The sequence below is a fragment of the Pempheris klunzingeri genome, chromosome 1, assembly GCF_042242105.1.
Source record: "Pempheris klunzingeri isolate RE-2024b chromosome 1, fPemKlu1.hap1, whole genome shotgun sequence".
Lineage (NCBI taxonomy): Eukaryota > Metazoa > Chordata > Actinopteri > Acropomatiformes > Pempheridae > Pempheris > Pempheris klunzingeri.
In genome coordinates this window covers 31,464,898-31,479,386 of record NC_092012.1, presented here as the reverse complement: position 1 = coordinate 31,479,386, position 14,489 = coordinate 31,464,898, and the positions used below count along the sequence as shown (strand labels likewise).

Here is a 14,489-nt window from a genome sequence, read left to right as displayed (position 1 = left end):
TAAGCCAGTGACTGACACCATATTGCTTTTGCAGCAAAAGCGTGCAAATGTGAATTTGAAAAAAGGCGAAGATATGGACTGAGCAAGACGGAGAGAGGCAGAGCACATGGGTTACACAGGAGCGATACTGGTGACGTTAAAAACTGCACACTCACTACTATAACTCAGAGTTGGAGGCAGGGGAACGACCAGGCATTGCTATTGATTTATTGACTGTCCATTTAAACAGTGTATCAGCCCACAGCTGAGCTGTGGAGCTGCTGCTGTTATCAAGTGGAAACTTGTGAATTATAGTTGAGCAAAGTAGAGATGAACCCCGACTGCTTGTTATCAAGTTACCCTTCACTTCAGTTCAAGTCCAGGGTCACGAATGATTGCCCTGGAAATTATGTTAATCCACTCATCGATCTGCCTTCACACATGTACTTATATACTCATGAGGATGTAGGACATGTATCATTAAACTGCTGTGAGGGCCTTCCTGCCTCTAATCTTAATCTAATCTTTTAAACTCACACTTTTATCCTTTCCTAAATCTAATACAAACTGTGATTTTAGATACTCTTTGTAGGAATAAGAATTAGGAAATTAGAGGGAATTTACTCTACTTTTTTATCCTTGTTAAGGACGTTTAAGCCTTGTAACAACAGAGGTACAACAAAAACATTAAATTCCCCTTGAATCTGTGTTTTTCTCTGATTTCGACAACAGGCCGCATTAAATCTTTTCCTGAACATTTGTAATTATTATTCATCCATAATTCATACATGAAGCACATCCAGCAGCTAGAATTACCACAATGAGTCCTTGACAGATTTACATAAATATGCTAGCTGACCCAGAAATATACTCTCTTCTAAATGCATGTACCCATCTCTGTTCTGCCCCTCATTATGCCACAGTCTGAGAATCTCCCCCGTGATCTTCACATGTAAAACTATATAGCATCAGCCTCGGTCAGCTAGAGAATACAGCGTAAGATGAACCCCCTTCGCCATCTTAACACTTTCATCTGGAATGTAATTAGCGCAGCAGCAAGAAGCTTAGTGCTCTGCCCTGCTCTCAGCCCTAACCAAGGTAACTCTAGGCAGCCCCTAATCCTCAGAGCCTAATGGGATTAGCTCCGGAGGAAAGGGAACCCATGTCACACACACAAATACATTCAAAATCCCAACCTCTCCTCCTCTGTCTCGCTATCCATCTCCCTCTCCCTCTCTCTGTTCCATTCCACTATCTGTCTAATAGGATTAGACCAAAATTGTCCATTTCTTAAAAATCACATCTGGTCCACTCAGTGTCATCATGCCGATGATGACAGAATGGAAATAATGAGCTTTGAATTATGACTTATTCAGTGCAGAAGTGAACTGCAGTGATCATCTATGGGAAAGACCTCCATCTAAAATGTGTCTAATTTTTTTACTTTAATGTTTTTTAATTAGCAATTTGTTTTGATCGATGGTTTTAGCCATTTATTTCCAAGATCTCCGATTCTGACAAGAGTAGCATGAAGAAATACACAAAACCACAGTGAAAAACACAGAAACAATGAAAGTTAGAGGTCTCTCCCCCCACTCTTTTTAAGATATTCACTTCTGCACAAAATAACAGCAATCGGCAACATTACAAACCATTTGTATCAGTAGTTGAAAACCCCTATTACTCACCTTTATTCAGTTTGATTTGGGTGGGACATGAATGCTCCTGTGTGTGGGACTGAGAGCTTTAACTACAGTTAAACATTCACTTACACACACAAAGATGGCTGAACTCATCAAGTACAGCAGATACAAATGTGTAAGCAGTTTTTCTGGTATTTTTGTCTCCACCTTTGATCATCTTTCACACATGCCTATGTTTGATGTGCTACACTTAACACAAGTTCTGAACTGCATTGTTCACAAAGAGTGTGCAACTGCCTCATTGAGGATTTACAGTGTGTAGAAAAGTACTTTACATAAAATATATAAAGCCCCTGTCTTTGTTCAGGGATCTTTGCCATTGGACGTGAAGAAGAAGAAGTGTAGAAGTGGTAAGTAAACTGACTTCTGAACTTGGGATTACTTTATGACAAATTATAATGATCGCGAAAACAATAATAATGCTATTTTTGAGCTTCAGTTCTCTTCCCAGCCCCAGGCTTTCTGGCTTCTTCACTGACGTTCAATTGTTCCATCATAGTTTTGACTGAAAAGCCTATTCACCAAAGCTGAGCAGTGTCTCGGCCATGTTTAGCCCAGGTCTGGAAGAGGGTTGTAAGAGCGGCTTGACTGACACCCGTCAACCCATTTAGATCTGCCACCAATTCAGGTTCGACTCATTTTACTGTGCTGCTGAGAACCAGGGCATGTGCAGGAATCCTGAAGTTTCCTGAAGTAAATTTAATACCTTTTTGCCACTTTGACTTCTAACCAAATACATCACCCCACTGTACGTCTTCACAATGATTAAATTCACCCAGACATCACCCAGCTACCTCTGTGAACTATACATACCAAAAGAAAAGCTGCAAAATTGACATGGTGTTAAGACTTGTGATACTTTTTAAGTGGCCTTCATTGTGGCTAAATTGATTTATCAATATTTAATACATTTTAAAGACCCTGCAGACACCCTGTAAATGGAGTATAACAAAAGCAACAAGACATAAAGGAGGGTGCATGTGATGTTGTGTCCTTGGCCAGGCATTGTGATTGCGTAGCTACATGGCGTGTTATATAGACTGCTAAGCCAACGGGAAGCCTGATGCCCCACATCCAACCTGATGATCAGAAAATGACAGACACAGATGTGCAAACACAAAAACACACACGGCAGCCACAGCACGGAGCCATTCCAAATCACAGCTCCGTCTCTGATCTCTTCGTGGTGATGTTCTTGATCGAAAAACCAGCCACAGAGACCCCGAGGTGGGTTAGAGCTCAGCCAACAGCTGGGTCCTATCCAGCACCCCCAAGTCTTATTAAGGGAGACCCATCGGCCCTCATCACTCATCGGCCAGCCTCCCCCGCAAACAAGCGCCGATACACAAGCGTACACATGTGCACGCGTGCATGTACACAGACTAATCAAGGGCATCAGGCAAAGTGAAACTTGATCTGCTGAAATAAGATAATCAGATTTGCTTCAATTTAATGTGTGTGTGTGTGTGTGTGTGTGTGCGTGTGTGTGTGTGTGTGTGTGTGTGTGTGTCTACCTAATCCAGGTCATGAGTTCCACAGTGTCTGGATCATAAAACTCCCTCAGTTCTGATAACTCCTCCATCAGCTTGGGCCAGAACTAGAGTGAAACAGACAGAGACAAGTGATGGAAAATCCTGTGTCGGGGTTCATCAAGTCTTTGAAGCAGAGCATCAAACCCTCTGATATATCTTAAATAACAGCTCATTACTGCACTGAATGTAACAGTGTGTATAACAGCCTTCCAATTGCAAGATAAATAAAAAGGATGCAATCATTTGGTATCCTGCTATGATTCAATAGCTTGTTATCGTTTTCTTCTGCAATTTCCATTTTAGGCATTTCCCTTTTCTCATGTCGTTGCACACAGTTTTTACAAACTGGCTGGGCTCCGTAACGACACCGTCAATACAGTGGTGAACATAAACCACCAAGAATATGGCATACCTTGTGATACAGGCAACCGATCATCACTAGTGGAACTGCATATCTGACAATCCTCAACTGCAAAACGAGAGAAAGAAAACAGCTAGAATGAAATGAGAGAATACAATTGTATCAGAGGCAGAGAAAGTGAGAGTGAGACAGAGCTATACTCAAAATTGGAGACCAGCACAGAATGAGAAAACACAGAGATAACAGACCGACAGTCAGACAGACAGACAGACGGTCAAACAGACAGACAGTCAAACAGACAGAGCAGCATTGCTCAGTTTCTTATCTGATCCTTGCTGTTCAGGTCATGTTATGACCATACTGACACCTAGTGGCCACTCTGGCAATGTCATCACCAGTCCAGAGCAGAGGCTGTGGATTCAAATGCAACTGGACATCAGGCAGCATACAGCCCCACCTCGACATCAAACCAGAAAATCATTGAAAAGGGCAAAGTAAGACAGTTCTCAGCGTGTCTCACAATGGGCTGTCACAGTCGGAGATCTATGTCATGCTCAGTGGTGACTGGTGATGGACATAATGTTGGTTGTCATGATAACTGGTATTAAAGCTCAATACTTTAAGGTACTAACCAGACCAAGCTTCAGTATGGTTACCCAGAGATGTGTGTTAAAATAGCTTACATATGCAGGAGTATGACTGATCCTTCTAGATCACAGAGCATATGTGCTTATGTAGTGTGTAAGTGTAAATGTTCTAACAGCCCTGGTGAAACTGTATTGGGCAAAACTGTAAAGCTGCAATAACTATTTTTAATAGTTTTTGCCTATTTACACATGTAGCAGGCATTAGCATTAGCTCTGGAAATGTTAAATGCTCCGTAGACATGAGGCAGACTGCAGTCCCGCGATGACTCTGTGTGTCTACTTCACTGCCTGCTAGGACCGGTAATATATCAAAGATGCTCGATACATTCAAATATCAATTAAAGTGTCGTATGACACATGGTAATATTGTCATATTAGAGTTTTCAGTGTTTTTCTGGTTCCGGGCAGTTACAGCAAAAACAGCAATCAATCATGTGATCACGTTTGTTATTCTGCCTCCAGCTCTGCAGCTTGGCGCCCTATCTGTGGACATCCGGTTTGGAGCTATTTTTCTCGACTTCAGCGCGACTCTGAGCTGCTAACCAAGTAGCTCAAAGGCCGAACACAACGCAGAGCCTTTCAGTACGTATTATACTGCAACGCGAGCTGATCTCCCTACTTTATGGCTGACTCAAGTAACGTTAACGACCCCCTAATAGCATGAACTTTTCTGTAGCTGGCTGTAAAGTAACTAAAGCTGTCAGACAAATGTGGCGGAGTAAGTATGACGTTTACCTCTGGGATGTAGTGGATTAAAGCACACGTACTTAAGTAAATGCTCTTACTTATGTTCCACCAGTGGCTAACCTAGCTTAATGTCTAGCTACTACTGGCACTGAAAAATATAATAACATAACTATACTGATATACCTATTTCAAGTCCTTTAGTTATTCAGTGTTTGTTTACATTACATAATGAGCAGCCTAAAAATACTGAGACATTATGAATCAGCCATATTGCCCACCTTTCACATTAAACACATTAATTTAATCCTCTGATGATACTGTGAGAATACTGAAATACAAATCTAATATCCAGCCTAGTGAGCATAGTGTTCAAAGTCAAGTATCACACTTGCACACAGTGCAGCAGATGTTTGGAGGTGGAGGTGCAGTTGTTGTGAGCTCATACCAGAACTTTACTGTTGCAGCGCAGAGCGTTGAGAAGCAGAGTCCACACCTCCGTCCCACACACACCATAGGCCGCAACCGCACACATATGGCCTGTCCATATATACTTCATCCTGGGTAGGGGGTGGGGTAAAGAGCAGTGTTAGGCATTCAAAGGATTTTTTTTTGAATCTCACATGGTTTTAAGTTCCACTCACTCTAAATTGGATTGTGTGTGTGCGTGTGTGTGTGTGTGCGTGTGTGCGTGTGTGTGTGTGTGTGTGTGTGTGTGTTGGGGCTACAATCTTTCACTTCTGAGAAAAAGAGAGAAAATCAAGCCCTATCTCCATTAAACAAGGACACATACAGTATTCAGTAGGTGAAATTGCTGCTTTTTAATTTTGATGCTTGGACTTGAATCTTCCCTCAAGCCTGCAACACACACCACATTCAAACAAGACAAATAAATTGCCGTTGGTTTATTGGACGACTTAGTGAAATGGTTCCAATATGGTTAAATACAAGTGAACATCTAAAACACGGTAATATTAGCAAAGTGCCGATCCGAAGCGCATGAATTAGAGTTCTAAGCAAATGAGAAAACGATTAAACCGGGAGGAGTGAACTGCAGAGAGAGGACAGAGAATGAAATGGGCTGAAAAAGTGTTGATGGGTACAGAGATGCAGCCACGAGAGGCGGAGGGTGGAGGCATAAAGAAGTGCAGCCTCACAGAAATACAGTAAAGCCCAATTTGTTTTTAATGCAAAGGAGCTGTCTGACAGAAGCGAAAGGTGCTTTGCAGCGTTGGCCTTTCGTTCTTCATCAGCATTTTAGCGAAAGTGCTGAAATCAAATGTGTCAGTAACTGTATTATTTGGCTACTGCTGCGTTAAAACCTCTCAGGTTTTTCTCCTGTTTTGTGAAATCACCCCAGTAGTTTCATTCCCGATTGTTACAGGAATGGATTGTATGAAGTATAAGCATCAAATGCACCATGTATCACATGCCATTTCAAGTCTTGCCCAACACATATATTCGTGTTAACAAAAGAACACAATGTGCAACACTTACTGTACGTGCCCCTAGTAACCAAGCCACTGGCTATACTGCACTCCATGTTGCTATGAATAAACTAGATATGAGAATCCTCTGTTTTTTGACTGAGTAATTGCAGGTTTCTTTTAAAACAGCAAAAAGAAGTGACAATTCCAGTTGTAAACTGCGTGATTTTCTTGACAATCCTCACAAAAGCCTAAAGTTAAAGGCAATTATACGTTCACAATAATGAATCCTGGATGTCAGGCATGGCAGCCTGTGTTTGCAGCTTGAAACACACTGAACCCTTTTTTGCTACTGTGGTGAGCCAATTATCAATACCGTCGGTCAAGCCCAAAACTGTAAGCAAGCAGAGCATTACATATAACTCTAAATGTTAACATTAGTATATCCAAAACCTTGAGAGAGAGTCCACTGATCGCTTTAGGGAAATGCCACAACTAGTTAGTTAGTTAGTTATTAATGGGATTTAATGTATATGGCATACTCGATAAATAAATCAGTGAGCAAAAGCAAACTGATACCTTTCAGAGAAGTCCCCATTAACAAGGTTTGTTACTTCATAAGAGAATGTGGAAACACCACCAAGCACCAAAACAAAGCAAGCTATTTCCCATTAAATATTTTGAATATTCAAAAATATTCCTCTTTACTTCCACAATAAACCTGAAATTACAATTTTAGAGCAGACAATATCCATGAAAGTAAGAGGCTACATCTTTTGGAAATTGATTGATTGAGCAATATCATCCCAAGAAGTTCCAGGGAGGCTCCTGAACCATGAATGATTAAATGCAATTTGATATCAGCCATCACAATTTCATTAAAGAGTAAAACCCCAGGATGAAGGGCCGTGTTTCGCTGCATCGCGGGTGCAAAGTTTCAAGACTTGTTGTACCGGTAATCACAGCCAACACTGAGACCTGGAGTCCACCTCTACTTCACCACAGCAAGGTGAGTTAAACCATCAGAGGTCAACAGGCAGTGTAAAATGACTCTAAACACACGCTTATGCTAGAATGCACAACGGCAGAATTGGGTTATATCAAAACACAAACTGTACATCGAAAAGAGAGACTGCACTGAGTGGAAAATTGAGGCAGTTGTTGCAGAGGTTGATGCTAGTCAGCCAGATGGTGGTTGTAGTTCTGGTGTGACCAATAAGAGCTAATCTGTCAAGAGCCAACAGGTCACAGCAGCAGATAAAGCTGCCACCTCAGACAGCCCAAACATTCCGGAAATTAAGAGCAAGTGGCCAGAAGAGAGATGTTCAATGGTAAAGCCAAGGTGCCAGCATTGGTCTCTGGGCTCTGCCCCCCCGCCCCAGCCAGAGTCTGGCATCTATAACTGGAGCTTCTGCAGTGGTGCTGTTCCACAAAGGGGACCTGCAAATGGATGCAGGCTCCCTGCGATCGCAAGTGAACCAAAGAAACAGACCACAGCTGTGCCAACAGGACACCAAAGATAGAGACACAACATGAAATAGGAGAAGAATATGAGAAGGAAGGCTCTAGGGCTAATCGACAGATGCACACCTTGATAGCTGATATAGAAAAATTTAAATCAAGAAAAAGAGTGAAAAAAAAATGTATATATGCCTTTTCCCAGTCACCTCTGCAGTTTCTAACAGAAAAAAAGGCTGCTTACATCATTGGAACACTGACATTATCCTCAATCTCTTCGGATAAAGATATTTATTGTTAGTTGAAATCTTTGGACACAATCCATAGAATAGCATGTCTGGCTGAGACATGCAGTGACGGCGCCAATAAACGAGAGAACAGTTCAATGGATAACTTCTTTTCTTTGGGTGCTTCAAATACCCACTGACTCACAGTTCATTCTTCTGGGGTTTTTTTGTTGCGTGGGAAGTGGCTTTGGTATCTGTCGAAGCACCACATGTTTAAAAAGTAGCTCATAAGGGTGCTTTATGTACAGCGTCATGTCTTGTGGAGTACAAATAACTACGAGCGTTGTCCAAATATGTCCACTATTTCTGTTTCTGTTGGAATGCTGTTTAAGAGAGTAAGGCGCTGTGGGATGGACCACTCAGACACTTGCTGAAAAGCGTGTGAGAGGCACTTAGACTCCAGCATCTGCTCATGAGCATGCACAATCAAGACATCAAGAGGAAAAGTACATTTGAAGGGTCCCTGTCTCAGAATTGAAGCGATGTGACTACTTGGGAATGTGTGGGAATCCAGTTATGTGCGTGTACATGATCCGGCAATTACAGTGCATGTGCGTACGCTCACCGCATAGTGCTGAAAGCCAGGAGGCCATAGAACAGTGTATGCAACAGATTATAGGCCACATCTGGACGATAAGCCACTGCTCGCCCCTCTCCAGCTCCTTTCCTCTCCTCAGATGAACCTCCTTTAAGTCTGCTGAGAAACAAAAAAGGCAGCAAGACAAAAGAGAACAGTGATACATAAAACATTACAGCAAGACGCTTCAGAAGAGAGGCAGAGGGGTAGGTGGAATTGATATTATTCAGATTATTCAGATTTCAGTAGCTGTTATTCAGATTTCATTAGCTGTTTGCGAACAAGCTGACACGCAATGGTGCACACCCACGACTTTCTGTCTGCAGGAGTCGGCACACAGACAAACAGAGAGAGGCCCGAGGGCAGTGATGTCACTCCCACGATTTGGCCTCCCGCACCGAATGAGATGGACACTGACTTCCATTTGAATACAAATCCAATCTGGCTCTGCGTTTTACGTGAGGTGGGGTAAACTGGATTAAATTAATTCCTGAATTGGCAAATAGCCCTTTGTTCTATGAGGTTAGTATTCCAGCCCTCCAACGGCAGAGGGCGAGTTGATATGCTAATGTGATTAGTTCAATGCAGCCCCTCACCTTGCACCACAGGCATATGAAGCCATGAGAGGCAGCTGGTAGAATATTCTGTTTTCCAGAGCATGAAGCAACAATGCAATTACTACATCTGCAGTGATGTGTGGCGGAGACATAGGGACAGAGACTACCACTGCGACTGGGTTTCTGGCTCCTGATAGCCACACTGATGTCCTCTTCTAATGTGGAACTCCCTTTACTCTCTGCAAGGGCTGAAACCCGCCATCCGTTTACACTTCACTGCCCTCTTTGAGCAACGTGCCCTGATAAGGAGACACACTTGTTTGTAGCACCAAAGTTTGAGGATTAACTAGTCAATACTAGCTCCTGCAAGCGGCTAACCTGAGCTATCATTTTGTAGCGCAGTTAGAGCCACTTCTGATGTAGACATAGTCGCAAATACACGAGGACTAGATATTTATTAAGAACATGACTTTTACTTTTGCCGGTAATGCATGTCTCCACCAACGGGTAGTGTTTATAGTATAGATTGCACAGAGTTAGTCTACATGGATTGCATTCAAATTGCATGTCAGTTCTGATCCACTCAAAACAGATTTTTTGAAAAAGTAATAGCCCTTGTGGTCACTGTGCAAGATCGGGTTCATTTAGGTGTCCAATGTTCAATCTCCTTTTAGCTCCGTTTTGCTCTCCGCTGACTCCTGAGGGAAATACCTGTCTCTTTAGTTGCTAAATGCTCCACTATGTTCACCAGTTAGTCACTATACTTGTCTGGTTGCTCTTTGGCGCTGGACAGTGGAGGTTTTTCCACTAATAACAGCTGCCTGCTGCATCTGGAAACAACTCAGGTGAGAGGGATGAGAGTGACCCAAAACAGTAAAGTAGCAAGCTTTAAAAAGCAAAACAATGAGGCGAAAGGTACTAAACAGCTCCCCTTTCACATACAATTAGTTTTAAATATCTGAAATTGCACTGCATTCTTGGAAAAAGAGTAACAACAAGCAATCAATAGAACGCAGACCTCCGCTGAAGCTCAACTATCTTCCTCGTTAGCTGTTACTATCAGTCAACACTAAATTGGACACCGAGCAAGAAAAATAATAGGAAGAGAGATGGAAATTAAACTTTAAAATATAATTTCTATGTTTATCACCATGTACCTCCCCCAACACAGCTGCTAAATGCTTATTTTCATGTGCCAGCAAAGAATGTCAAAAGTTGTACGAGGACACTTTTCCCCCTCCCATGTTCCCTCACTCATTCCCTGTCCTGCCGTTACCTACCTCAGGTTGCGCAGTGCGGCCACGGCCAACGTGCCACTGAGCAGCAGTAGTGTGAGGATGTAGGGGTATAGCAGCAGGGTACCAGCCAGGCGCTCCAGTGTGTCGAGGGGCAGCAGGCCAAAGGCCTCCTCACACAGATACAGATTGGCATCAAAATCCCTGCAGGAGGGGAGGTGAAATGAATGGAGAGGTGGGAGGTAAATAGAGGGAGGAATAGAAAAAGAGAAACATGACACAGGGAGGAGGGAGTGAACTTATTTGTTAGCAGCTGAAACTGTCACTGAAATATATATTTTGGTTTTGGCACTCAACACTCATTGCTCGGTGTTTGGAGCATCTTTTGGATATTCTGCTGATGGAGCTTACATTTCTGTGGACCTTGTCCATCATGACTGAGGTTAACATGTTGTTTTTGTATTCTAATAAATCTGCCCAACTTCCAAATAATTTGTTTCTTTGAATGCATCTTCACAATGAATGCAATCTTTTGAGTGCATTCAAAATTTTGAATTTTGAAGCTGGTCAAGGTCGAGCTGGTCACAAGATTAATCTCAAAGGTTGGGCAGAAATAGCAAATAAATAATAATATATAATAATAATTTCACACGTAACAATAAATTACAACTAAAAGAAACAAGGTAACTCCATATCTCGTTATGGAAATGTATTTTTAAGTCAGGTTGACACGAAAACAGAGATACAAGTGTGTATTGTCACACAGCCAATGTTTTGGCCGATGTTTTTAGAACACATATTTTGGGGAATACAACTTCTGATAAGCAGCAGCACTGATAAGTAATTGAAGTGAGAATTGAAATATCACAAAACACAGAATAAACCTCATAGAATAAAAAAATGCAGTTGGAGGGAGGAAATAAGTCTCAGCGAGCGTGAGAACCGATGGAGAGGCAGAGATAGAGCAGAGAGTGAGCATTGTATTCTCCACTGCCTCCTGAATAATTGAAGGGCCAGTTGTGTGGCGTTGGGCTGTGAGCTGTGTTATCTGCCACCCTGGAGCAGCTATCCAGTGGCTGAGCTGCTCAACGCACACAAAGTATCAGATCGATGGGAGGGCTGCTGGCGTTACCCTACCATCTATTATTCACACACACTTACGCTCCAGGTGCCAGCATACTAGTGCTGAGTGAATAATACAGTCACGCTGGATCAAATCAAGAGGTGAGTGCGGGTTTGGACTTTTTGTGTACGCTGCTGTGTGTGTGAGCAGGCCCTTGTGCCCGAGTCTGGATTTAAAAGAGTGTTATGCGACAGTGTTCCAGAATAGAGAAATGTGAATTGATGCATTAGTGTGCATGTATAGATCCATGAGCGTGCCTGCATGTCAGCGTGTTCTTACCTTGTTGGCCCCAAGGCAAACTTTGACTTGATGAATTTAAAGATGTGTTCATCTGATCTGAGCTGAAGTGCTTTCTGTAAACACACACACACACACACACACACACACACACACACACAAGTCATCTTGTCAAGGCTAAAGATCGGCATGCTGAGATGTATTAATGAGTAAATAAACCGGGCAAAGATCATATGGTAACCTCACATTATGGCTGTGAGTTTTAGATACATGAGGGGGAGGAGGCCAGCAGGAGCAGCAGGAGATTTATGAGGAGATATGGAGAGAAAACGGGGCTGGAGATAGGTCAAGGAAAAGGAAGACAAAAAAGGTGGAGAGGATTGAGGAAATGAAGGTCGGGGGCGAGGGAAGAAGAAGAGCACCTTGGCCAGGTAGTTGATGGTGACGGTGAGGAGGAGGACCATGGTGCTGTGGAGGAGCACTTTGCCCAGGCGAACCAGCAGGCTTCCTGTCTTCAGACCAGACTGCAGGGCCAAAAAACAAGAGATTCGTCGGTATATCACTATATTCAGAGCAGACGCATAAAGCTTCATGTGCACACACCCTTTACATTTAAAAGCGAAATGATCAGGTACCTCGCTATGATATCCCAGTAACTACCATTGGCTTTTGTTTTAATTTGACCAAAATCTAATTTTGAATCCTTTATTGAATCCATATGTCTTCAGCTTTCAACGTTTGGGACTAATATTAAAAGATCAATAAAAATCAATGATTTAAATTATTCTCACTCCCTGCTCTTTCTTCCTCTCATTTTCCAAGTTCCTGATGCAGAAATATTTAGATGGTTATGTGCATGATGTGTACTAAAGTTTAACTGGGAGATTCTGACAATTGAAAGTGAATGTAAAGCCAGATCTTTTCACTGGAGCTTCACCGCTGTTGCTCATGATTAGAGGTCGACCGACTCTTAAGGGATTTTTTAAGTTCGATATAAGTTTGAGTTTGGAGCAGGAAGAAGCTGATATCCAATTAATTGGCTGATATCCATGTTAACACAGGGGGACACCCTGCCACACACACACACACACTACCAGAGACTGAAACTCACCACTCATTAACATATAAAAGATAGTATATATTAGAATTATAATAGGAGTATCCCAAAAATACTTGGTTTGAGACCAAATATAATAATGGCCAGTGAAAACAAGCCAAGTAATGCCTCTTGCTACTAATAAACAAGCTCTGCAAAGCTCGTGAACAGCGGAGTTGCGCCTGTAATTCAGCTGATGTGTAAAATGTCCTATCAAAGCGATTACTGGGCCAAACTGATTAATCAGTCGACCTCTACTCTCGATGATCTACAGAAACCGTCCACAAACGTGTCATTTGGGCCATTAATATTAATTAGTTACATCTGATATAATTTGCTGCCAAAGATGGTTTTCATTTAAACCAACTTTTAAAATGTGCTTGTCTGCATTGCTTAACACACCTCTCCCTCTTGCTTATGCAAAGCGACTGGATGGGAAATTAGGAAATTTTAATATTTGGGCTTAGGAGGATATCAAGTCATCAAATCATCCCAATTCAAAAGGGTAAAGTCCAAATGAAGTCTCTCGTGGGTGGTGTTGGGGTCAAGTTGCAGGTCCGACTGGAATCCAAGGCGTGTGACTTGAGTGCAAATCTCTCAGGACAGGTCTGAATGGATTATACATGTCTGTTTTAAATGAAGCATTTCACAATAACAGAATGTAGTTCGGATACACAAATTATTTAAAAAGGCAGGGATGAAATCTTTTTCTCCCTGATTTAACCTTCCTTCTCCATCGCACTTTCATCCTGTCACATTAAATATTTCTGAGATTGTTGCTGTGATAAGATCTGATTTCACTAAATCACATTAAGACCTGACAGGAAAGTGTGTCTCCAGCATACAAATAGGAATTATCTTTTGCAAAAGCTGACTGCAGCAGGGGCCACTTCATGCCTACCACCACGCACATTAATCTACCATCCAAGTTTTGTAAACAAGCTACCAGAACTGTCTGGATCTTTCTATGAGTGACTACAATACCCTGCCTCCTCTGATCTCTGTAACCATCACACACACACACACACACACACACACACTGACCTGACAGTGTCTGATGAAGAGTGCAGCTACGATGAAACTCAGGACTAGTGATCCCAGTATCATGGAGTTACAGAATTGGAGGAGCCACACGGTGAGCAGACCGCTCACTTGGACAAGGTACAGAGTGGTCACCTAGAGAAACACACACACACACAGTGCTGTGGAACAGTTTGGCTCGGCGATGTGCAGTGATGTCAGGTCTCACAGGAATGTGTTTGGCGTATTCCTTTAAAATGTTGGCAAACTGAAGCTACGACATGTTTGATATGAGCAGGTATCCTGCGTGTCATGTAACTGTAACTAAAAATACTTACAATCTGTTTTTTAGCACCGAGTGTGCCAATGGCTCAGCGGGTATTGAAATAACATGAATATTAACGTCTGATGGGAAACTGTGCGAACTAATCTCAAGTGAAATTTAGTCTTAACAGCCAATATTGTTTAGAGACAGAGGCTAAAAACAAAGGGGGAAACATGAGATAATGACCATCACAAAAGAGACATCATTCGACTGAAATATTCTGGAGTCCAGTCCATAACAG

General features: G+C 42.3%; 1 protein-coding gene across 1 annotated transcript in view; it reads right to left on the bottom strand.

Moving 5' to 3' along the window:
- Positions 1-14,489, bottom strand: part of dpy19l3 (dpy-19 like C-mannosyltransferase 3) — a 51,728-nt gene that overhangs the window by 20,549 nt on the left and 16,690 nt on the right. The window contains exons 9-16 of the mRNA XM_070847406.1: positions 13,948-14,079; positions 12,230-12,331; positions 11,850-11,923; positions 10,493-10,651; positions 8,644-8,775; positions 5,355-5,466; positions 3,627-3,683; positions 3,197-3,279 (exon numbers count right to left, since the gene is read on the bottom strand). Coding sequence (XP_070703507.1) covers positions 3,197-3,279; positions 3,627-3,683; positions 5,355-5,466; positions 8,644-8,775; positions 10,493-10,651; positions 11,850-11,923; positions 12,230-12,331; positions 13,948-14,079 — 851 coding nt within the window. The remainder of the gene's footprint in view (positions 1-3,196; positions 3,280-3,626; positions 3,684-5,354; positions 5,467-8,643; positions 8,776-10,492; positions 10,652-11,849; positions 11,924-12,229; positions 12,332-13,947; positions 14,080-14,489) is intronic.